This window comes from Sitophilus oryzae, unplaced genomic scaffold, assembly GCF_002938485.1.
Source record: "Sitophilus oryzae breed Bouriz unplaced genomic scaffold, Soryzae_2.0 scaffold_808_pilon_pilon, whole genome shotgun sequence".
Lineage (NCBI taxonomy): Eukaryota > Metazoa > Arthropoda > Insecta > Coleoptera > Curculionidae > Sitophilus > Sitophilus oryzae.
This window is the reverse complement of record NW_022147426.1, coordinates 1,822,002-1,849,332: the sequence shown is the minus strand read 5'-3', so window position 1 is coordinate 1,849,332 and position 27,331 is coordinate 1,822,002. Positions and strand designations below refer to the sequence as shown.

Genomic DNA, 27,331 nt, shown 5'->3' with positions numbered 1-27,331 from the left:
GGTAGGTTTCGGACGGGGTCGGGAAAACCCCCGATGTGCGGCCGGAAAAAGTAAACATACGTGAGTAATGTGTAACGTTACATGATATGTCACGAATGCATGTAGTATTGTCTAATTTTGTCCTTTTTTTCAGGCCTCTAAATACAGTCTTTTTATTTCTGATTTCTTCATGTACAATATTCTCTTTTAAAAGGTTTAGGACCAGGAAATAATACACACACCGGAAAAATCTAGGGATATTACAATTTTATCCAGCCATCGTCAGTAATTTTATTATTTGCATTTCTGATATAATAAAATTAAAATAAACAAATAGTTTACAGGACGTATTGGAAATAAAAATGCGAAATTTACCGAATTTTTCAAATTTACCTTGATTGATTGAACTCAAAAAAATACACACATTTTTTTTTTCTAAACTGTGAATTAAAAAAAAAAGATAAAACCATTTTTACTTAATAAAGGGTATTGCCTCCTCTACTGTTCATTACAACCCCACATCGGCTCCATGCTCCTGATCAGGTTGTCGATCTCTTCTTGGGGTACAGCCTGCCACGCTGCATTCACGGCCCGAACCAGATCCCTACGAGTTTCACGAGGCATACCCATTCTCAAAATTCTTGTTTGGATCGCGTCCCATACGTGCTCGATGGGGTTGAGGTCAGGAGATTGTGCCGGCCAGGGTAAGATGTTTAATTTATGAGCATTGATAAACTCGCTTACCACTCTGGCTGTATGAGGCCGTGCATTGTCATGCATGAGAATGAAGTTTCTCCCAAAATCATTGGCATATGGTAAAACGACAGGCTCAATAACTAAATCACGATATGTCATTCCTGTTAGAAACCTTTCAAGAAAAACGAGATCGGTTTTTCGGCCTAACTGGACTCCTCCCCAGACCATAACTGTTCCACCTTGATAAAGGTGCACTTCCTGAACATGATCTAACCGAATAAGATTTCCCGGTTCTCTTCATACCCTAAGCCTTCTCGAATCCGGATGAATTCCAAAGCGTGACTCATCCCTGAAGAGAACATTGGCCCATTATTCATTCGACCACTGAACATGATCTTGAGCCCACAAATATCGTACCTCTCGATTTCCTCTCGTTAAGGGTTGAGCTCTCCAGGGGCGTCTGCTTCTTAAGTTGACCTCTCTTAATCTATTGCGAACAGTATCAGGACTAACGGTTACATTATGTGTTTCCTGGAGAATTAAACTAAGCTCTGGTGCTGTAAGAGGCGGTCGGCGTCGAGCATTTAATTGTAAAAAATGATCTTGCTGAGGGGTAGTAATGCGATGTCGCCCTGTGTGCCTTTCAGCAACATCACCACTGTCACGGTAGCGTGCACTTAATCGCGATATTACACTTTGCGTTGTATTTAATGCTCTAGCTACGTCGATTTGGCGCATTCCAGCTTCGCGCATACCCATGGCCCTCAGCATTTCGTCTCTGTTAAGATGTCTACGCTCCATAATGTCGTTTAATACTAAACAGAGTTATTTGAATGAATTCTGGCCAGTTAAATTCGAACAATTGATGCTAGGTGCTTTTTATACATTTGACAAAAAATGCACAAACACTTCTGCAAATGTCCCAAATTTAGAAATAACTAGTGTGACTACTTCGTTTCAATCGAAGTAGAAAGAATCGGCCTACAAATATGTGGTTGTTTATTCAAAACATTTATTTTTAACTTTAATAAAATGATATCCCTAGATTTTTCCGGTGTGTGTAGTTATTTATGATATAAGGACACGCCTGGACACGCCATAATCAAAGGCCCTAATGAATAATTTATGTCATTCTGAAATCAAATTAATTATGAAGTTTATGGTTGCTAGGGTAATTGAAAGATTCCAAACATTCGATCATTTGTTGCCAATTAATGTGAAATTTGTGCCTCAACTCTTGTCAAATGATGGAAAGTGATCAAGAAACTGAGTGTTTCCCAGCAGAAATTGACGAAGCGGCTAATAGATTAACTTTTGATTTATTACCAAGTCCAAGGATCAGTACGAGTTTTCATATAATCGATTTTTGAGATGGTGTGACCTAAAAAATGTTAGGGGCACTGGGAAGTTCAGCGAAAAAGTACTTTTGGCATACTTCGAAGAAAAGTCCAAAATATGGAAATCGTCAACGCTTTGGTCAAATTATTCCATGGTCAAGGCGACGATAAAGATTAAAAGTCAGGACATAAGCAAATATTACAGGCTTATTGCTTTTTTGAAGCAAAAAGGTGAGGGATATCGTCCAAAGAAGTCGAAAATATTGACCAGATTGCCGTAATTTTCGGCATATTTGGAGCGTGCCGTCGTGAAGAACTATGCAACTTAAAATTAAATAATATCGAGGATGTAGGAACTTCATTAATCGTGCATATTCCAGATACAAAAACTAATGTGGAACGAACATTTGTTATTACTTACATTATATTTAAATTATTGCAAAAAGTACATAGTTCTCATCAACCATTCAAGAATATTTATAAAATATATTAAGAATAAATGTGCCACGACTCCAGTTGGAATCAACACATTTGGTAAGATGCTTGCCAATATTGCTAAAAAAAATATACAAAATCTCTATTTCTCATACATTTATGGTGAGGAGGCAACGTGGCAATGTACCTATCAAGTCGAAAGAGCGATGAGTCATGCGAAACGAAGGCTTAAAATAAAAAGGGCACTGGCGGTGGTTCACAGGTGTTCCGACCCCCACGGGGCTCCATCTTAAGCGGACCGTAAAAAAATGGAAAGAAGTATGGAAACGAGATGAACGAATTACTGTTCCCTTTTTATTATTATTGGATAAAGTAAGTGGTGGATTATGATAAGTGGATTTGCTTGGAAGCGAAAAAAAAATGATTAATTAAATGCAATATATTAAAGAACAGCAATTACACTGCCTAGACCAACATTATTTTTTATATTTGACATACATAAGTGAATATTAAAAATTACAGTAAAAGCTTACATTCACTGATTTGCTAACGCTCCGCCAATAAAAGTTCAACAACTAATTTTGAAGCGAACATTTACTAGCGAATTTTAGTATTCACTGGAGCTTACTAGTGAATGCTAGGATTCAAATTCGATTCAAATTCAAGAGCCGATCTTGATATAACAACTGACAGCTGAACATTTGATTTGAGACGTTTGATTTTAAAAATGAAGAGATGTAGCGATGTAGATGTAGATTGTATAGGTCTATTGTGTCCCCTTTTATCCAGTTCATCATACAGTCTCAAGGCTTCGACAAAAGCCAGTATCTGAGACAGTTTTAGAGACACAGTGATGTAGGGTGTTCTCACTGATGAGGTGTTCTGGTGTTTCCACCTTTTTTTCCCACAAAATCTGCATTCGCCGTTGTATCTTAGCTTCAATTTGCTGAGGTGTTCATTGAGGAGACAGTGTCTATTTAGAAACCCCGTAACAACTCGAAGATTGTTCCCAAGTAGCATTTTCACGACTTGCGACCACATGTTTACTAAACACAACGTTGGATTAGTTACAAAAAATAGTTAGCTCCATACCTTGGGTATTAAAATAAATGTAAACGTTGTTGTAACGTTGTGCCGACGTTGAACTAGTACTACAACAAAGTAAAAGCTTCTGCGACGTCGAATAAACGTTGTCTTGTAACCTTTTTTGCTTAAGTGATGTTTAGGGGATTCGAACAACGTAGTTACAATGTTGGGCAATAAAGAGTTTTCCGACGTCACTTTCAGGACCTATTCCAACGTTATACAAACGTCGTCTGTTTTACTAATTCCAACGTTGTTTAGATTTCCTTATTCTTACGTTGGTAGGACGTCGAGCCACTACTTTTTTGCAACTGTATTGAACCATAACCTTAAATCTCCGGTGCTGTTTTTGTTTTTATAAAAAAACATAATTAAAATGGGCATAAGAAAGGTACATATAAAACTAAATTTAAATATACATCGATATATTACCGACACTTTATCCACTCCCTCGTTTATTTAAAATATAGAGGGCGGTACAAGCTAGCCTCTAGGATGACTAAATTAGGTAATCTTGCGACTAGTATACTACTTGTTAAGGCTGAACTGCGACTGTATTAGTCCAGGGTATGCGACTACTCGAACTACTCCATCTTAATCTCGAAAACAACAAAGTGAAAGCCGCCATGTTGTTGAATAAAAAAAAGGTTTCATTCCAAAAATAGCAATTCCTGCTTTTTGAATACATTAACTTGAAATATTTGACCCTAAACAACACGCGGAAACAATTTTTTCGACTGCGAATAAATTATTCTCATTTTACTAAAAAAAAAGTCAAGACATTTTTTAAAACTTCTTTAATTTTATTAGTATTTTTCAAAGTAGAAACAATACATTTATGAGTAATATAATAAAGTTGTTATTTATGATTATAATAAAGTTGTTTGCGTTTAACTTTTTTGCCTTGGGTAACGATCGAGTTACAGAATCGGTTAAAGTGTTTCAATAATTATGATCTTCAAACATCCTCCACACTTAAATACTTTTGTTTTGTTTTCCTTTACTGTCATCTGGCATATGTCTCTAACTAAATCATAAAAATAATATTTTTACTATAATTATCCCAATTTAGGATAAAACGCGACTTAGACGCCATATGATTATAGTTTTGTATTTCTGTGAATTAGGATTTTAAACAACGTTGCAGTTTGTACTAAATTAGGCTGCTAGCCAACGTCGGTATCCAACGTCGTTTCGACCCAAAAATTATTCTCCAAATTAGTGCAGACTAGGGTTGGCACGAGGTTGTGCCGACGTTGCGCCTCGACGTTTGGTCGCGTGACACAACGTTGTCTCGACGTCCAAATGCTGCTTGGGTTCTTATTTTTGATTTTTCTTGGTCGTAATCCTGGGAAATTTGATTAAGTGTCTTAGACCGTTGGAAGATGCCCATTCCAGGTTACGGATGGAGTCTTCCAGGCTCTTGAGTCTTGCTTTAAGTTTGTTCTAAACTGAACGGTTCTGGTCTAGTTAGTGGGGTGTTTGCTTTTTTTTCTAGGTAGGTCGTTTGCTTATTCATTGTCTTCTATCTCTTGGTGGTCTGGTACTGAGGTTAGGAGAACTTTATTTTTTTGACTATTCTCTGTTTTATATTGGGGGACAAGAAAAAGACATATCTAAATTGACAAAATCAAATACTAATCATAATCTTAAAAAATAGTTTATAAAAAAATCTCAATGCCCTATATCGACTTTTCAATTTATTCTTGATATTATTTTATTTATAAACTAGGAAGCAAAACTAGGCCCCGTTAGTTTTTTCCTAACGACTGTAACTCTTTTACCGACGACATAACATTTCGTTGGCGCGTAAAACATCCGAAGAAAAAACACGTTTCACGATATTTATACAGTAAAAGTCGAAAATAAAAATAGAACCATTTAATCCCCGGGTTGGCTTGTTTTTGATTCTTCGATCTCTCTTATTGGATTCTACTGACAGCAGAGAGATATATAGAACGATTATATTAACAGGAAGAATGTCGTCCTCCATTGGGACGCATAGGATGATGTGTTTAAGTAACTTGATGTGGATACCGTTAAGTCTAGACAAAATTTGAAAATATTTTTATTTGTGTCTAGCGATGTTGAAAAAAAAACTGTAGATCTCAAAGATTTTATAACAAAAAACAGCGAACAAATGTGTAAGTTCTCACAGTTTGTGTCAGAGAATATTCAGATTGTACTCGTTGAAATTTAAATGGAAATCATTATTACATATTGAAACACTATTTATTAACTATATTATCTTGACAGAATTTTCTCTGTTAATAGGCATTGATGTAAACTAAGTTGGGAAAGAATAATAACGTAATTAATACACTGACATTTTATGTCATATGTTTATAAAAACCTTTGAATAAGAAGACTAAGGAAGGAGCATAATGCTATCCATGTATTCATGCATGGTGGGCGGAAAAGCCACCATAAAAGCTCTCTAGGGTGGGGATCCTTGACAGCTCTGTTTGACGATTCATTTGACACATTTGAATTTGATTTGAAATTTTGTGGATTTGTCAGTCTTTACAGAGCTTATTTTATGTTATTTATTATTTATTCTACTACTGATAGTTGTATAAAGGTAGTAAATCTAGATGGAAATTGTGGCAGAACTTAAATTAACAGTGACACTATCGCGATTTATCGAAAAAGACTCTAAAATAGTTGGTTGTGTAGCGTGCGGTAGATCTCGGCAAAAAACTGAGTGAAATAATGGAACAACTTTTCGCTAGTAAGTGACTATATAATATACATACGTGTTGTAAACCGATCATTTATGAAATTCACTTAAATTAACTAAATTATATATTTTTCTTGCATTTTAGCTTTTATTTATTACTTGTCAAAGATTAGATGTCAAAGAATTTAGATACGTTAATTTGACTTATCTGCTTCAGTAGCGTATCGGATGTTTGTGTTAATAAATACTTATTATAACTTATCTATTTTTATTAGAATTATATATATTTTTATAACAATTTTAATAACTACCAACATTTATTCACAACGTAAAATAAAACAACAAATTATTGGGTCTACCCCACGTCTACCCTACATCATAGTTTTACATTTTTTAAATAAAATTAGAACGACACTGATAAACCGGAATTTAAGTCGGCCATATTTGAGGCCCATCGCGGTGTACCTAAGATTTTTGATATGCTCCTTCCTTAGTCTTCTTATTCAAAGATAAAAACCAATAAAAAAGTATAATGTAGCAGTTTTTTTGAGCGATTTCAAAATTTCAGTTCATTCTAATTCCTCCTGTACAGTATAATACACGCATGGCTGATTTTATCCCTTAAATGGGATAATTTCGTTATATTGGTGGAATTGCCCGTTATCTAACTTGATTAACGATTTAATTTTAGACACCCCGACATGTTAACAGGGTAATTTGAAGCTTAATGAAACTACCAATTACCCCAATAAAAAGAAACAGGTTTCTATATATTGAAGTGTTTTTGAACTACTTACATAGTACGTTAAATAATTTTTAAAGCAAAAATTTGTTCAAGACCAAAGTAAATATGTTCTGCTAACACAACAAATTATATACTCCACTGCACAAAATTCTGCAACCTCTTATTCACACTCATCACATTTTAATATATTTTTTTTTTCAGTTTGGAGATGAATTTATTGTTTATTGTTTTCATTATTATTGTAATTAATATTTTTCATTCAGATGGTATTATACAGACCTATCCCCAAAGCTGGCCAAAAACAGGATTAAAAATAGATGGAGAATATCTTAACCATCTAAGATTCGCTGATGACATAGTTCTAATTGTCAACGGTCCTGAAGATCTACAAGCACAAACAAATGAACTAAATACAGCCAGCAATAAAGTAGGTCTTAAAATGAATTTAGCGAAAGCTAAAATAATGTACAACAAAATAGTAGACAAAAAAGACATTCTAATAAATATCATAGCACTGGAAATAGTAGAAAAATATATAACGGTGTTGCATCGTCGAGCGGGACATAGGAAATCCCATGTAAATTTTAATGGGGTCAATTATTGGCTTCTTATTGGCTAAAAGATAACTGTCAAATGAAGTTGTCATTTCAGAAATTTATCTATTTAGTGCTTTATTATTATTATTAAAAACTCATACCTACATCGAAAATATTAGCCATGAATTACACTACCGAAGAAAAAGTATTGATGATTAAATGGTATTATCAAGGAAATAGTTATCAAAAGGTGTCGGACCTCTGTTTGCTGCTCTGTATCCGAATAGACCGATACCTGGAAAATCTACAATCGCAAGGAATATCCAGAGATTTGAGACCAAAGGTGCCCTAATAAATAACTGCAGATGTGAAGCAAGGCAGGAACAAAGAGAAGATGCAAGAAATGATACCGACTTGGAAGTTTTATTGTGCGTGGAAGAGAACGATGGAAAGATCAGCACAAGGAAACTTGAGGATTGAAATAGGAATAGATCACACTACAGCGCAGCGTTTCGAATTTTGAAACGACATAAATACTATTTCTTCAAATATGAAAAGCACCAAGAGCTACGAGATGGGGACGAAATACGGCGGCAGGCGTTTTGTTTTGATATGATGGAAAGAGCAAACACGGATAGGAATTTTTTAAAAAACATATGTTTCACTGACGAATGCACGTTTACCTTAAATAATGAAACGAATGTTCAAGATTATCGATATTAGAACAAAGAAAACCAACACAGCTTTGTCGAAACAAGGACGCACTATCCTCAGAAAGTAAATATTTGGGCAGGGATATTCGGACACAATATTATCGGGCCATTATTTCTTACGCGAAATTTAAATGCAGAATATTATTTGGAACTACTCGAAAATCATATTTTACCTGCTTTACATGATGCAGCTAGGGAAAATCAGGAAGTTTGGCACCAAATGGATGGCTGGCCGGCACATAGTACCATGGCTGTTCGGGAATATTTAGACAATAGTTTTAACGGAAACGTTATTGGCCTAAATCATACAGTAAATTAGCCAGCAAGGTCTCCTGATATTTCGCCAAATGATTTCTTTCTCTGGGGCCATTTAAAAAACAGGATATACAAGGATAAAAAATACCCAAATCTAGACGAGTTAAAAAATGCTATTTGTGCCGAATGCAATAGAATTTCAGTTTACCAACTAGCGAATGTAAGAAGAGAATTTTGTGATCGCCTGGGTTATTGTCTAGCAGTCGATGAAGGAATATTTGAACATCTTAAATCCTAAAGTTCTAACAATTTAATAGTACCTAAATTAACAAGTTATTGAATATTGTAAAGACACGCCGAACGCTACACTCTTTTGATGTGGCCACCCCTATATAATCCTGTTATTTTGTTTGAGTCGCTAAAGACGCTTCACGCTAAAACGCAAAAAACGCTTTCTGTGCGGCCGTGGGCTTAGATTGGCGATTTGAAAGCCCAAAAAGAATAATTTTTGTATTGAACAACGGCGCCCCTACTGTACCTTCTAGTAATATGATTATTACATAGGTAGAGGTTAGAGGTTCATAATAATTATTAAAGTATAAATTTGTTTAAAAAATAGATAGGGCAAGTTACATGAAAAAAACAAATTAATAGAAGAAAATATTATTAAAAATTCCGCCAGTTAAAGCTTGGTACGAAAACATTATACAGGCTGACTGAGCTTTTTAATAACAATGCTGTTGGATGCACTCATCAGCTTGAAAGCAGTTTTAACAAAAGCCCCTGTTTCTCTATTCCTGTTGCTCTCTCCTTTAGAAAAACAGAAACTAATGGTCTCGTGGCAATATGCATCTCATTCAGAACCAGCCAAATGCACACACCAGAAGTAGCTTTGAAGCTAGAGAAGAATAGAAGAAAAGAATAGCTGGTAGCATAGTACACCAATAATTACATAGTATATTTTGGTTACGAAATAACTGATAAAAAAGGTTGCAAATCCAACCAAAAAATTATAATATGACAGTTACAATTATAAAATATTTTATTTCATATAAAAACAAGTATGTGTATAAAAAATATGTTTTAATGTGTTAATATTTTTGATTCACAAATTAAACAAAATATGTCCCTAACTTAATCTAGCTTTCACAAAATAATTAGTTAATTATTTTCAAAAATATTATAACAGAACAGTAACTTTTCCCATTTCAGCATTAATTGAAAAAGTTCGCAATGTGAAATCCAAAAATAAAAGTTATTTTAACTTTACTAATTAAAATACTGTTCAAATTTGAAGTTTGAAGTAAAACAACTAGAGTACAGTAATGCGTACAAATCAGTTAAAAAACATATAGGTATTATTAAAAGTTTATCCCAAGTTCATTGCTTAGATGAAATTCGTTAAAACACCATTATTACAATAAAATATACAGGGTCGCTTTTATGTATGGACACGGTCGATTATTAGGTAAAATATACAAGGTACCACAAAAAATTACATACAAAAATTACAGCATTTTTAAATGTCTATTGGCGAGTAATATAAATCACATATTCATATTACTCGCCATAATACACACAATTATACATACACATAATACATCACAGTTTAGTTTTTTTTAAATAGAACCCCCTGTATTTTATTGCATATTTCAATTCTTCCTTCAATTCTAAGCAAAAATCGAAATACACACAATGTACCTCAAACCAACCGTTTCCGTGTTATTGACTTTTGAACATATCACTTAAACAATTTGATTTAATTAATTTCGATATGTTCAGTTTCATTTAATGATGCCATTCTGCCAAAACTGTGATGCTGTTGTAATGAGTTTTAAATGCCTATTAGCTACTAGTAAATTAAAGTATACAGCGTCGGTCATGAAGTTGTGGCATGTCAAACTTTATTTTTTTAAATGGAACCCCCTGTATATTATTGCATATTTCAATTCTTCCTTCAATTTTAAGCAATAATTATAATACACAATGTACATAAATTGAAGAATTGAAATGTTAAGCGAAGATTTTGTAATTTCCAGGCTTGATATAATCTCATTTTATACATCTATAAATGCTAACTTGACAACTAATGTCAAATATTATTATGTATCACAGTTTCGGCGACTAGATAAATGATGGCATCGTTAAATGAAACTGAACATACCGAAATTAATTAAATCAAATTGTTTAAGTGATATTTTCAAAAGTCAATAACTCGGAAACGGTTGCTTTGAGAGGTACATTGTGTGTATTTCGATTTTTGCTTAGAATTGAAGGAAGAATTGAAATATGCAGTAATATACGGGGGGCTCTATTAAAAAAATGAAACTTTAATTTCCACGACTTTATGACCGACCCTGTGTACTTCAATTTATTGCTCGCTAATACGAGGATGGTCTGAAAAGTTTGCGACCTCAGCGTGAAGATGGCAGCACTCGTAGATAAAAGCTATACTCTGTTTTTTTTCTCAGGTAAGATTTCGACAGACGATGACAGAAGAAAAGCAGATGACGTCCCATACCAATCTATTTATTTTACTAAAAAAAGTTTCTAATAATTTTTAAGTTATCTATGGATGGGTTTAAATATAAATCCGTCATACGTCGTGTCTTGTTGTTTTTAACCAGTTTTATTGGTTTATTTAAAAAATGACAGATCGTATTTAATTTTTATTGGTTTGACGGAACGATGAACGACAAACGGACACCGATGCGTGTGAACTCGCCTTTAGATTTTTGTCATTTTTGACGCTTGTCAAAGTCTTGCCAAATTATAGGTTATAATTTTCGTGTAATTTTCTGTCAACTTTTGTTAAATACCCTGCGTTTTGGAAGATGATGCATTTTGATTCGTATTATTACGTGTGTTTTGTGTCTTTTGAAGTCAAGTGGAGGAAAAATCGAGTGAAAATTAACTGTAGACCCAGAGCACAGTTTATGGTTAATACTCGCTGTCCAGGCAGAAAGTCTTATACACCAATGAAGTTGCCATCGATAAAGTTTGTAATAGTTTGTATACCATTTCGTCGTAGATAAGTGCATCTCGTATATGGTAGAAGGATCAAACTAAACATATACTAAAAACTGGAGTAGCTGTAAAATATTGACATCACGCGAGAGGTAAATAATGGATTTTAGTACTGCAGAAAAATAATGTCAAAAGGTCCTGGTTTAAAAAAATTATGTAGATGTAGTGTCTTGTTCTTGTTTGTTTTGTATTAACACATACCGTTTTTATTAAATAAAATAACTCGATTACATTTTTTCAGTTTTATACAGTTTTTTTCACAATATTTTGAAGTAATCACTTGTCATCTTGTCAATCAAATTTTAAATATATATACCAACTTATTTCTTTGTAAAATAAAATAAACTACTTTGAAACTAAAATGACAGACACATCTATCACTGTCAAGGATCTTCTCGTTGGACAGACTATAGTGAATTTTCATTGTTCATCTGTTGACAGTTATTCACCAAAGTTTCAGCCATTTTGGATTTGCAGTTGTTATGGAACAGTCGTTTGAGTGAGTTGATGTCAGTGTTTTTGTGAAAATGGACAAAATCGAGTATCGAGCTGTCATTAAATATCTGGTTTTGAGAGGCAATACGCCTACACAAATTAAACATGAGTTGGATTATGTGTATGGGGACTCTGCACCATCATTTACCACGGTGAAATTTTGGGCAGCTGAATTTAAACGTGGCCGTAAGAGCTTGGGAGACGATGAACGTTCGGGACGTCCAAAAACTGCAACTACCGACGATAACATCGCCTAAGTTCACCAAATGGTGTTAGACGACCGCCGAATTAAAGTGAGAGAGATAGCAGAGGTTATGAACATATCAAAAGAACGTGTTTGTCACATATTAAATCAAGATTTAGGCATGAGAAAGCTGTCCGCGCGTTGGGTGCCGCGTTCGCTCACGTTAGACCAAAAGCGTGTTCGTATGAACATTTCCAACGCTATGTTAGCGCAGTTTAGGCGCAATAAATCCGAGTTTTGGCGTCGATTAATTACTGTAGATGAAACTTGGATACACCACTATACACCAGAAACAAAAATACAGTCCAAACAGTGGACGGCAAAGGGAGAACCGGCTCCAAAAAAAGCAAAAACTGTTATTTCGGCTGGGAAAGTGATGGCGACTGTTTTTTGGGATAGTCATGGAGTTAGAATTTAGAATTTTAGAATTTTTTTTAGAATGTCATGTAGTTATTTTAATTGATTACACAGGCCGACAAAAAAAAATTTTTTCGATGTAACACAAAGCTCAATAGGATATTGTGGTAGAATGAACCTATCTAATCACGAAAGTGGCAAAAAAAAAGTCGTAACACGTAAGGTTTTTTTGTTACATTAATAAAACATCATTCAATATTACAATATTCAATATATTAAGATAGCTATTCAAAACATGATTTAAGAACTTCTTAAGCCTATATACCGATTATATTTTATAGTTTACACTCCTCAAACATTACTTATACCTAAAAAGTACAAAAACAATCGAAACGAGATCAAAACATAAACAAAAACTTTTACTTTTTCCTTTTATGAGGGACCGCGTCTTCTCTCTTCAAAAACCAACAGTAATCACCCATCATGGCTGGATCCCATCGTCCTTGATAACGAATTTCCATTGTCCTTATGTCTTGATGGAATCTCTCACCTTGCTCATCACTGACAGCACCCATATTTTCAGGGAAAAATGACAAATGAGAATGGAGAAAGTGAATTTTTAAAGACATTCGGGCACCAAGCGATTTATAAGCATCTAAAAGCTCATTAACCAATTGTTCGTAGTTCGCATCCTTATTGTTTCCCAAAAATCCCCTCACTACACTAACAAATGAGGTCCATGCTCTGAGTTCCTGCCTGGTAAGCGTGTCTGTGAAATTTGTGTCGTCCAACAATTTCCTGATTTGTGGTCCAATAAAAATACCCTCTTTCAATTTGGCATCACTCAACTGGGGAAAGACTTGCCTTAGGTATTTAAATCCATCACCTTCTTTATTCATAGCTTTCACGAAGTTTTTCATGAGGCCAAGTTTGATATGAAGAGGAGGCAGGAGGACGTCTTTGGGGTCTACAAGAGGGATATACTTGACATTTTGGGAACCCGGTTGAAATTCACTTCTTTCTGGCCAAATTTTCTGTACATAATGATGATTTACTGCACGACTGTCCCACAAACAAAGAAAACAGCAATATTTTGTAAATCCTCCCTGAAGTCCCACTAAAATTCCTATAACTTTCAAGTCCCCACATATCTGCCATTTATACCTGTTGTAGTTGATTCTATCTAAAAGCATGCGCATATTTTCATAAGTTTCCTTCATTGTCACTGAATGGGCAACTGGTATAGAGGGTTTTAAATTTCCGTTATGCAATAACACAGCTTTTAGGCTATATTTCGACGAATCTATGAATAAGCGCCACTCACAGGGAGAATGTTCTATAGAAAGTTCCTGCATTAAGCCATCGATATCAGTACATGCACACAACGAATCCTCCATACTGTAGAATGCAGAGAACGGAGCATTTCTTTTTCTAAAAGTGGTGATTTTTGTTTCATTGGCTAACAGATTCCATTCCTTAAGCCGGGATCCAAGAAGTTCTGACTGCTGCTTTGATAACCCCAAGTCACGCACTAAGTCATTCAACTCGCTTTGAACAATCAAATGTGGCTTGTCGGAACCGCCCTCTGGGGTAAAGGTAGGATCAGTACACTGGTCTCCAGAGCTGTTTGATTCAATATCTTCCTTATCTTCCAAAACAATACCTTGCCAGTCTAAGGGCGCGATCGGCACTGGGAGATCTGCACCATGAAGAACAGGTCGTATGGCAGACGGCAAATTGGGATACTCGATCTTGTGCTTTTGTTTTTTGGAAAAACCTTCAGTTTTCGTCAGGCAAAAATAGCAATCGTCAAAATGGTTAGTTGGTTCTCGCCATACCATTGGAACCGCAAATGGCATTTTTTCCTCTTCCCTTTCATCCACTGCACAAGCGACACGCTACAAGTAACGCAGCACACATGAGGAGCCCACTGCTTGTCTTGATCTCCAACCAAAACTCCAAAATACTTGAAGTAGGCTTTCTTCACATTTTCAGAAAATGGTCTGGCTTGTGATTGCACCATAAATTCTCCACAAATGTAACAAAATCGATCAGGAGACACTTTACAACTGCGGCGCGTTTGACTTGACATTTTCGTACTATTTATCTACACGCATAGAACAACTCACGTCGAAAATCAACTGAAAACTGAACTCTCTTATGTTTTTCACAATATATTATAGTGCACAAAATGCGTCCCTTTCAATCATCCCATCATAAAATTTACCTGTATGTAAACGAATCTACCTAGACTTAATACCTGACATCTATAAAATTGACTACCTGCAAAAAAGAGGCGTAATTAGGCAACTGAAAAGTGGTACGTGTAGGAGCTTCAGGAGTATTTTTTCTGTTATTAGAAGCATATTTTTATGAAGAAATTCTGCAACTGACTCGTGTTACAAAAATCATGTCGGCCTGTGTTATCTTCAAAAAGAAAAAAACATCACAAGAGCATACTACGCATCATTACTTGACAAGCTAAAAGCAGAACTTGCGGAAAACGGCCACATTTACAGAAAAAGAAAATCCTGTTTCACCAAGATAACGCACCGTCTCACACCTCAGCGGTTGCCATGGCGAAAATCCACGAATTACGGTTTGAACTGCTTGACCATCCGCCTTACTCACCAGATCTAGCCCCTAGCGATTTCTTTTTGTTACCTCATTTAAAAATTGCGCTCGGAGGACAGAGATTTTCGTCAAATGAAGAGGCAATCACCTTCGTGAATCACTATTTTGCAGAGAAAAACGCCGAGTACTATTTGGACGGGTTACAGTGATGGGAGCATCGCTAGGAAAAGTATGTAGAGTTACAAGGGGACTATGTTGAAAAATAAAAAAAATATTCAGAAAAAATGTCTTGTATCTTTGTTAGGTCGGAAACTTTTCAGACCACCCTCGTAGATATTTATAAACCCTATAACTTTTGTATTTAACTTTTTGCGGTACCTCCTATATTTTACCTAATAATCGACCGTTTCCATATCTAACAGCGACCCTGTATATTTTTAGCAACTTCATAATGCGGCAAGTAAAATATAGAATAATACACAGCGTGTCGCATTAAAAAAAATATAACTTTAAGTTATATCTCACAGTCATAACTGACTCAGTTTTTACCTTTGCGATAAGCTATAAGATAACTAAGATACAAGAGGTACTGTAGTGTATTTTAATCATAAATATCTACTCATAAACGATAATTTAAATAAAACAGACAAAAATGGAACACCCTGTACCAGTATACATCACAATTTCTAACGGGACTTCTAAAACAAAATGTAATGATAGTTAGGATGACAATAAGCAACAATTTGACTAAAAAGTTTTGAGACGTACCAAAACTTTCTAGATTCCTGTAACCGGTCCCCACACAATCCGAAACCATTCCACGACAATAATAAATCAGCAGTCTCCGCAGTAATGAACTTAAGCTTTTCGGAATTGTCTGGCAAATCCGGTCGCCGACACTAAAACGCAATATAACTCCGTTCCTTCTCCTTTTGTTCCGCCTTGTGTAAACTCCCTCCCAATTAAATATCCCTAAAGTTAATCCTGTGGGATTAAAGTAGAGTCGTATAGCTATTGTTACCAGCGACCATTTTTATTTCTAGAACTATAATGTTTCAATCTAATGCGTTTATCTGTAAATTTAGGTATTTTTTAGACGCTGTGAATACAGAGAGACATAAAAGGGAGATGAAAGTTGATCATCCGTTGCATGGACATCAATCTCCGCCAAATAGATTGAAATGTAGAAAGAGCTTTCGAGAGAACTACGAAGAATAGGTTTGTCGTGGGCGGCATTCGGTAAACTAAATCATATACTGAAATCTGATCTTCCAATATGTTTATAAAGAAAGGTCTTTAACCAGTGTGTCTTGCATGTCCTTGCGTATGGAGCTGAAACGCTTACTTTGACAAAAAAGAACATACATAGAATACAGGTGGAATGTTGGGAGACATGTACAACATGTACAGAATACAGGTCCATGTTGGGAGTTACACTTAGAGATAAAATACCCAATCATACCATAATATGAAATCGAACAGGAGTGAAACTGTACGCACACTGCCACTGGTGCGATCCCGGCCGCGATCACGATCTCCAGGCGGCCGCGGCCAAAAGTTGCTGAAGAATACATATGAGCCGTTTCACACTGGCGCGATCGAGTTTTGGAGATGAAGCGGCCTGGCGGCGTTCTAATTGTGCGGTAGCGATCAGATTCAACTTGTCGAGTTTGATCGCGTGATCGCGGCCCAACTGATAGGAATTTTCCGTTATTTTGTGTGTTTTTTCTTGTTGCAATTGAGAAATGGAGTTAACAGAACAGCTAATTAAGGCAGTAAAAATACACAAAATTCTATATGATTTATTCGATCCAAGTTACAAAAATAATAGAATTAAAAATAAAAAGTTTGAGACAAAATTGGAGTTGCAGTTGGATTGGATAGTACAATATTGTAACGTTTTTAGTTCGTTACATGAGAAGAAATACGAGAAGAAATAAAGTTTTTAACCTATCCTCGCTGTTAAAGTATCATTTAATCTACCCTTGCGGTTAAAATACTATTTTATCTACTAGTTTTGATAGATATAAGGCAATTTTAACAGTTGCTGTGGAAAAAAAACTTTTAAATAAAGTTTCTTAAATAACAAAATCCTTTTCACAGTTCTACTTTCCTTTTCTTTTTTTACTGCTTCACACTCTCATCTTTTCTTCTCTTCTCTTCTTCTGCTTCTTTTTTTTATACTCTGTTTTGATTTGCTAGCTTAAGCGGATTAGAGGCGTCAGACAAGGCCGCAACGATTTTTCACTTCGCCCGGCAGAATTAAATCGGATGACGGTGGAAAATTGGACCAATCGGATTCGGATTCAAGCGATTTCAGGCCCCGTGGAAATTTCAGAGGGAAATAAGAGGAAATGGTGTTAAGCTGTCCTAATAGAATATACCAGGTGTTGCATCGTCGGGCGGGACATAGGAAATCCCATGTAAATTTTAATGGGGTCAATTATTGGCTTCCCTAATTATTTTAGAGAATAATTCTATTTAGGTTTACTGAAGAGCACTAAAACCCACATTCAAAAGAATAACTTTAGATATTTTTGATTAGCCCGTTTACGAGTTATCGCCGATTTCTTTTTAAATATTTCTCCTTTCTTATGGCCCTGTATTTACTTATAAGCACCAGTCAAGGTAAAAGATAATTGTCAAATGAAGCTGTCACTTCAGAAATTATAAAGATGTAATTAATTTTATTAGGTATGTGTTTTTAATAATATTAATAAAGCACTAAATAGATAAATTTCTGAAATGACAACTTCATTTGACAGTTATCTTTTACCTGCTAACTCCATTTTTTCCGTTAATTAGTTTTTTTATACCACTAGAAAGAGAAAAAAATACTCTATAAGTAGGGAAAGCAAACACATTTTTTCCCATTAAAGAAATTTTTTTATTTTAACTCGAAATAGCCACCGAAATGCTGCTATCTCCGTAATTTCCGTTACGATCACGCTGAAGCAAACACAGATTCTTAGTCGTATGTTTTTTTAGTACAGTACGTCGATTCAGGGTCGCACTAGGCCAAAGGGGCCCGGGTGGCAATGTAAGGAGGGCCCCGTGTGTTTTTTTTGCGTATTTTTTCGCCTTACGTTTTGGTCAATTTTTCCTTATTATATACAGGGTGAGTCTTAAATAAGTGCAAATATTTTTAGGGTAGTATAGTATATTTCGACCCAAGAAACACGATCACCTATGAGGTTTTTTGCGCGAATTTTTTTTTTAAAATTTGGAATTTAAAAAGAAAAGTTGAATTTTTTTTTAATTTTTAGTTTAAAAACATACTTTGTTTGTAATATGGTAACATAGGTAGTAGATTAAATTTACAAGAAAGAAAATCCAATGATTCTCAAAATTATAGCCAAAAATTGGAAATTTTAAAAGTGAAATAAGTCGGTTGTTTTGGATTTATTTGAAAAAACGGTAAAGAGAAAATATTATGTTTCTTTTATCGAGATTTACCAGCCCTGAACATATTTGCACTTATTTAAGACTCACCCTGTATAGAAATCAGGGAACTACCCTAATGCAAGGTAAACCAATGCAATGCAAAAGCAAATATCGTTAAGAATAAAAAATGAACTATAAAGGGGGCCCGCGAAGGCTGTCCCCCCCCCCCTAATAGTTATCTATATAATATGGCCAGTCCGACCCTGCGTCGATCCGTCCTGTAAATACGGTGTATCCGTAAAGGGTAAGGGGAAAAACGAAATTCTCTATATACGAGCAATTCATCGGCCTGCTATAAATAGTTTAAATAACATTACTTACTTGTACAGGGTGGGTCAAATTCGACGCTTTTAAATGGAAACACCCTTTTCTATAGGAGATAGACAAAAACATGATGGTGAAAACCGCATATCGATATCTGTTACTGTTTCGGAATTACGGGGTGTTTTTCAAAAATATGCATTTTTAACAAATCGCTGTAACTTTTTTGCTATGGAAAATTTTGTATTTTTATGAAAACATTTCCAAAGCACCTTTTTACGTAGAAGTTAATGGTTTAAGTATAATTTTTTTAAAATTAATAATTTAAGAATTATCAACAGAAAATTTGATATTTTATATGAGACACCCTGTATATCTGTAATTTATTGAAAAGAATTTAAAATTACCTTTCCAAAAATATAACACACTTGATATTATGCTCGATTCCTCTTCGAGATATAGAGTATACAAAAATTCGCCCGCTTTAATTAAGTAGGCTTTGAATGGCACCGGCTGTAATGCAAACAAATTCTAGCTGTGAGCATCAATTAAAACGAAAATAATATTTGCTATGAGAGATGCAGAATTTTATAACAATTTAAAATATATTTAACCAACATCAACATATTTGAACTATATCTGATAACAATAAAAATAAATAGCAAACCAAGACATTATATTTTGCTGCAGGTGTTCGACTGTCTTCTGTTATATCGACCATCTTCTGTTATGGACAGACGGGGCCGTTTCTGAACATTTCTCGCGGAATTCCTTAACTCAGTGGGGGTGAGAGAATCCCTCTCATAACTGCTAAGTAAGTATTTCTAATTCTTGCCTAGATTATACGGAAGAATAAAGAACCTTTATTCTTCCGCAATTACATCCATAGGATTAGATCCATGGGCACTAAGTCAGGTGGCCTCAACGGCCAACGGCTGGGATCTTGGTTAGCTATTCAATTATTCTTGAAATTGGCTGCAAAAATTTGCTGATAACTTCAGCGTTCTGAGGCGGTGCCTCTTCTTGCTGGAAAAATATGGTTTCTAGTTCCATTAAGGGCATATCATCAATAAGGTGTCCAAAGCCTACTAGTTAAAAGTGGATAACTTTTAAAAATTCTGTATTTCGAAGGGGAATATAACAAACTATCAAGTGTGCTATATTTTTGGAAAGGTAACTTTAAATTATTTTCGGTTAATTAAAAATATAGAGGGTGTCTCAAATAAAAAATCAATTTTTTTGTTGATAACTTTTAAATTATTAATTTGAAAAAAATTATACTTATACTATTAAATTATACGTAAAAAGGTGCTTTGGAAATGTTTTCATAGAAATGCAAAATTTTCCATAGCAAAAAAGTTACAGCGAAGTTTAATTTTTAAATTATTTTCATATTCATTAAGTCCAAAATTCTGCTACTTCAGTTCTTTAAAAATGCAAAAAATTTTAAAATTTTCATTAAAAATTTATTCGTTTTTGGACTTGTATTTTTTGCTTCTAGACCGACGATATCATAAATATATGGTTATGAATATAATATTTTTTAAATTTAATTGATTATTTCTAAATCTGTTTGGGTAATATTTAATTCCATTTTCAAAATTTCCAACAATAAAAGTTGCTATCTCCAGAAGTATATTTTTATTTCTTATTTCTGCAAGACGAATATCTGCTATCTCCCTATTGCGTCTGAAAAAAAATGACGTAACACGAAATATTGAGTTTTATTGTTCCCCAGCAAAAATAAAATTCTCATCTGTTTATCATATTAACGCATCAAAATACTTCCTACATGTGTACATATTTTTTTGTACCGTTTTTTTGCTCTCCTGTAAAATTCGGCATAATGGAGTTAGCAGTTTATCACGTTTCACCGACGATATTTTCTTATTTAAACCAAAAACTCGTGATTTAAGTATTTTTTTAACTACTTTCTGAACAGTGGTATTATTTTAAGTGATTGCAATCAAACTTGAATTTAATCTTAGCTATACTAACAGAATTACAATAAAAACACGATTAAAAAATTAGTTAAAAACCTGGGTAATTCTCGTTTTCCAGATTAAAAACAAATATCGTCAGACTCGGCGCGCCCAACTCGTTCCCACCTTAGCAAGATTAAAATTGGATAATCTTTGATGTCGATTTAATTGAATAACGCCCCCCAGTTCAGGTTCGCCAACAGGATAGGGGAGAATTTCATTAGAACATTCTCGATGCGTTTTCTAGAAAAAGACAGCAATTTCAAAGCCCTCCAAGAGCTTGTTTTTTTAATTTTCTATAGACGCACATCTCCCCGTTTTTTCAAAAATTAATTCAAACTTCATAGAGTTTTTTACAGGGTTATTTTATACATTTTCGTATAATCGTATTTTAGTGAGAAAAACATTAAAATTTAAATATTCTTTCAGTCTATTGTGTTTTCTATGATATGTTAGTAGTAGTATTGAGAAAGAAACGTTTGCTCAGTTGTTGAAAGACATTACAATAATGTGGTATACTAGGGTTGGGTACTAATTCTATTAAACTAAATATAACGAACCTATCTCATCATCCTTCAGGGAGAAATCTACGCTATCGAAAGATGCGTACAATTGATCTTAGATAGGAACTCTCGGAAACAAGAAATAGCCATTTTATCCGATAATCAAGCAACCTTAAGAGCGATCAACTAAGTAACCATCATTTCGAGATAAAGAAAATAAAGTCCTCCTACTCTGGGTGCCCCTATACCAACGGATAGAAAATAACGAAAAAGCAAACGATCTAGCTAGAAAAGGAGCCAACACTCCACTACCTGGACCAGAATAATCCAAACAGAACTTCTGCTTCCCAAGTGGAAACCAACTTAAAGCAGAACTCAAGAGCCTCGAAGACTCCATCCCAAAAAGTTCGTTCGATGGAAAAAGAGCTTGATACTAACATAGTTATGTTATCATTTTATAATAACAGCGAAGTAGCTGGTTATAAATTACTATGTACAAATTAACTTGCATTATTTCTAAATAAATTGACAAAAATGAGACTGCAGACTTTAAACCTATCAATCAAAACTGAGTTCTTCTACCACGTTATATACTGTTTGCTACTTCCATCTTCCATCGTCTTGCTTGCTAAGCTTAGTCATATACCTATTGTTGTTCTATCCCCTCGTTCGGCCGAAATCAACTAAAAATATCATAATAACGCAACCGTGATGACTGTCATTAATTCTGACAGGCTTTTACGTCATCGTACAACCAACGAGATCAGACTTATAGACTACGATATCATCCGATATGTTAACTTGTTTCCACTCATTTTTGATATATGTATAGTTCTTCATACTTAACTTGATATAATACTCATTTAATTTGTTCAATATTGTGCCAGTCTAATTTGAAAGCAACCTATAATAAGTATTGATTAAATAACAACACCAACCTTGTAAATCAATTGTTGTTGTTGCGAATATGATTTTTCATTGGTTTTGTGACATTAGAAGCTCTTAAATTCCATAATTAAAAATCTAGAACGAAAATTAAGGGCAAAAAATGATAGAAATAATGATGTGTTAGCGAGAACATAATTTTTTGGCACTCTATTCAAACCACCCTGCAAAAATAAACAAGTAAATTCGTTCTCCAAACAAAGAACAGAGAGATCAACCGGTACAAGCGAGAGAATAACCAGCTGACAACGCACTCGTCTAGACCGCTGTTTTCCATGCCTTCTGTCCATTTTCATGATGATGTCATAAATTTTTCTCGACACCTCCGGCTATCTCGTCTCGCTTCCTAATGTTCCCCCCTGTTTTCCTCCGTGTTTTCGCAAAAGCAAACCGCACACAATCAAATTGTGGAAATAAATCACATTGTGTCGGTGCCTAATGCACTTCTCTCCCCTACACCGGTGTCGACGAGTTCTGAGGTTTAGAGTGTGACAGTTTTCACGTTTCTATAGGCAGTAGCATTTCGAGTTTTGAAATTCGGGGATAAGGCATTATAAAGGTTGATTCTCACTATACTGTCCATATCAGCTCCCTTCCGTTTCCCTTCCGTTTACATAAAATATTATATCATGTAAATGAATAGGACAATGCACACTATCCGTTCCGTTTCCATACATTTTTTTGGCGGACAGACTGAAGCGTATCGGAAACATGTTGTCAAGTTCTTACATTTGTACCAGCTCTGATAAAATTTTGCTAATATTTATTTATTCTTTCACCTCTTAATTAAATCTATTACCTTTTTCAAAAGATACAAATTTTTAAAATAAAACTTTCGTAATGATATAAATAATCGTACAATAAAAAGTATGGGACTGATACGGAACGGAAGCTTATGTATAGCGTCAATACAATAAAAATACGGAACGAATATGGAATGGAAACGGAAGGTATAGTGAGAATCAACGTTAATGTGGAAAATAAGTGTGTCAAATAATTTTTTTTCACTATGATGGATTCAAGAAAATATTAATAAGGTACTTACCCATTTGGCATTGGATGAGTTGGCATATTCTGGAGTCTTCTGGCATATAAAACAGAACCTCCTTCAGAAAGATACCCGTCAGCAATATCCACAGGGTTTGGACCTCTTAACAGTTCACTTTCTGAAAGATATCTGAAAAGGAAATAGTTTCTGTTACATTTATTTATTACCTATTTTTAAACAAATGTTTTTTCTAAATATTACACCATTTTCTGCACTACTAAATAGTTTTCGCATTCGAATATTTTTTATTGCTATTTGACATTAACCAAATTCAATTGAGAGATTAAATTAGCATTGTTTAAACTTTCTTATTAAATGAAAAAACATACATTTATGTTATATTTAATTATTAACTAATTAATGTTAAAAGGCGTCTTGCTGTTACGAACAGTTTGATAAAGTTACTTTGCCTGTAGCACAATGCCTTATAAACCTAATATACCCTCAAGCTTTCGTAATTATATTGGAACAAAGCTTCTTTAAACAATAGTATTTAGCTTAGCTAAATTAGGATTTAAGATAAAAGAAAATATTTCAGTAAAAATGAATTAAATACAAATTTTAATTAAAATACAAAATTTCCTCATAGCTATACTTAAAATAAATAAGTATAGAAATATTAAATAATACTTCATTTGTTGCAAACATTTTGGACACTGTACATTTTGAATCCTATTATTTTTTAAACAAAAAAAACTAAAAATTAAAAGAAACAAACTCCACTAAAACGGTTTTATTTCTTGTAATTATTTAATGAAAGACAAAAAACTTTATTTCTTTTATACAGGGTGGTTCGAACTGTATTCCGGAAACTTCGGCAGCATATTCTGCAGATGAAAATAAGTAAAAAAGTTCGTATAAATGTATGTCTTAAAATGCTTAGTTTCGAAGATACAGGGTGTAGAATTTTCTTTTTTATTTCGAATTTTTCCAAATAATTTCTGAAGTAACTTCAATGTTTAGATCGAAATTGATGACTGGGAGTTTTTTAACATTAGAAATTTGATTTTGATGTCAATATGACTCCTATTTGTATGGGGCGCCACCTACACTTGTTTTAACTGTTTTGAAGATTAATAACTTTTTGACCGTACCTGTATAAAACTACTGGGTGAAAAAATATACATTTCCGTGATTTTTTACGTAAAAAATGTCTCTTGGTAAAAATCGCTACGAGTAACCGTTCTCAAGATATTTAGAATGGAAATAGTCAATACATATCATTATTGACAAAAATTAACGTGTTGAGTAGATAGTTATTTGACTGAAATGATAAATTTAGGAACTTTTTATTTTTTTTTAAATTAATCATAAAATTTTCTCCGAAAAAATGAACAAAAATTATACGTAAAAATTAATTAATTTTTTTACTCAGTAGTTTTATACAGGTACGAGGTACGGCCGAAAAGTTATTACTCTTTAAAACAGTTAAAACACATGTAGATAGCGCCCCCTACAAGTAGGAGTCATATTGATATCAAACTCAAATTTCTCATGTCAAAAAACTACCAGACACCAATTTTCATCCAAATATTGACCTTATTTCAGCAATTATTTGAAAAAAATCGAAATAAAAAATAAAACTTCTACACCCTGTATCTCCGAAACTAAATATTTTTGACCATACTCATTTTTATCTGCAGAATTTGCTGTTGAAGTTTCCGGAATACAATTCGGACCACCCTGTATATTACCAACCTGCACCAAGCATCAAGAACGGTAAACTAATAGGATTGCTCATCCTCATAAGACGTACGTTCGCCTCTTCCCGCGCTTCAGCTGACAGTTGTGACGTCATTGTAGTCCTTGTCATGATAGTATGTATTATTAGTTGCCTAGGGTAAACTTATAAAAATAACAGCTGAGAAATTTTGAGTTAATTATTTTGTCAATTTTAAATATTAGTATAAATAGGTTCATTTTGTGTTGTGGATTGTGACAAAGTGCTTACTAAGTGCCTACGATATTGTTTATTAATTATTTTAAAGCAAACTATGGAAGTACTTTGAAAAGAATGCCTGCAAAAGGTGATGCTGGAAACTGTTGTTCTTAAAAATGCACTATCCGAGTATTTAATACGATTTATACAGTTAATTTTCTATACTGCATACATATAAGGTGTTTAAATAAATAAACTAAATAATGAACTTTTTGCATCCGGCAACCAATAATGCACGTGTGTGTATTATTGGTTGCCGGATAAGGACTAATAACCATGACAAGGACTGCAATGACGTCACAAAGCGAGGAGTTTTCGTATGCACCTGGCGGACATTTTTGGCTGAATGAGCAGTCCTATTAGGTTAACTGTTCTTGGCCATATTTTATGATTTATATGTATCCACGCTGTATATTATACGCCACTCTGTAGATTTACATTGGTAAATATACAGAGTGGCACCCCTCATTCGCGTCGGTTAATTATACAAAAACGAAAAGATGTAGAAACAAAATATTTTAAAGGTATATGTGGGAAGGCAATGTGCATATTTTAAAAATATTTTGAAATGTACAGGGTGATCCACAAGTTCCTACTTACCCATTAGCCATAGATATCTCACAATAATCCCCATCCACTGTTACAGCTCTATTATATGGATTCCTCTGTCTCCCTGGCAACGTCAAAGTACTGCAATAATCCCTCATCAACGGCCTCATAGGTTCTATATTCATATTTTCGCCATCTTTAACACTAATAACCTTCTCACTCATACCATCAATAACATTGTTGGCATTTAAATTAAACACATCCTGTTTAGAACTGTCTTCAACATTTCTTTTGATATTTCCATTAGAATTAACGTTAGCATTACTAAAACTATGCTCCTTAATATGTTTCATACTGATATTCTTGTCCTTTTCCACTGATACGCATTCGGTTACTTTTGATATGGTCTGTCTGATATGGTTGGGTATGGTGGTAAGTCTTGGACTTTCTGGGAGTTTGTCTGGCGGTGAGGATATTTTTGATTGGTTACAGTTTTCTTCCAACGAGAATTCTTGAGTTTCTGCCAAAGTTTCCAGGTGTTGATGTTGATTTAGTTGTGAGATTATATCTGTTGGATGAGTCAAAGTTTCTTTTCTGAAAGTTGAAAAATATGTTTTCAAATATATATGCTTATTGAAGCTATTATTGTAGCTAAATAAGTAGATTTTTAGTAATTGTACAGAGTGACCCAAATAATGTATATTTTAAATAAACATCCTGTGTATTATTACAACATAAAAATAAATTTAAACCTTCTTTAAGCCGGCTGATAGTAAGTGCCATTAAAAAATAGAAGATACGGGTCAAGAAATGACGTCTAGGGCTTGACCTCGTCAAAAATTATCATCGATTGTTATTCCCCAGCCGTCTTCGACGCCGTTTTTTTTTTTCGAGCATATCGTAGTAATAGCACTACAATGTTACTTGTTATGTTAAAAGAAATACCCACCTGTTCGATATGAGAATATTCTGATTCTCCACAAAACTACAGTCATTAGACACCTTATAGACTACAGAATTATCACTACAGTGACTCTGTATCCCTGTAGCGACACTACTAAAATGTTGCGATACTTCTTCCTTGGATACAGAGTATTCTTTTATAGCGTCCTTCATCGAAACCTCTTTAGTGACGTTATCACATAGGTTTGGTTGGGATTGGCTCTCTTTTGGCAGCGATTGGTGGCAGTCTTTAGATTGGTCGTTTTTGATTGGTGACACTAAAGCTACAGCTGGTTTTTGATTGGATAATGACGTTTGTGACGGTTCACGTGAAATTTGAGGCTTATGATGGTGGGAAGAAATGTTGGTGGAAGATACTGATTTGGTGGTTCCTGGAAAAGAAGAGATAAAACATTGGTTAGCTTGCATGTTTTTTTATTTTATATCTAATGGCATTTTGTTTTGGTTTGGTTTGGTAAGGGTGTTCAGTAAGGTTCTTCTAGACAAGAAGAGACGGCAATGAGTATCTTATATATATATATAAGTTCTGTTTTGTAAGTTT

At 34.3% G+C, this 27,331-nt stretch overlaps 1 protein-coding gene across 3 annotated transcripts in view; it reads right to left on the bottom strand.

Moving 5' to 3' along the window:
• The window catches only part of LOC115888857 (protein sickie), a 388,604-nt gene that overhangs the window by 113,410 nt on the left and 247,863 nt on the right, over positions 1–27,331 (bottom strand). For all 3 annotated transcript variants that reach the window (XM_030908721.1, XM_030908722.1, XM_030908723.1), the window contains 3 exons: positions 26,777–27,161; positions 25,879–26,421; positions 23,337–23,468 (listed from right to left, as the gene is read on the bottom strand). In XM_030908721.1, coding sequence (XP_030764581.1) covers positions 23,337–23,468; positions 25,879–26,421; positions 26,777–27,161 — 1,060 coding nt within the window. The remainder of the gene's footprint in view (positions 1–23,336; positions 23,469–25,878; positions 26,422–26,776; positions 27,162–27,331) is intronic.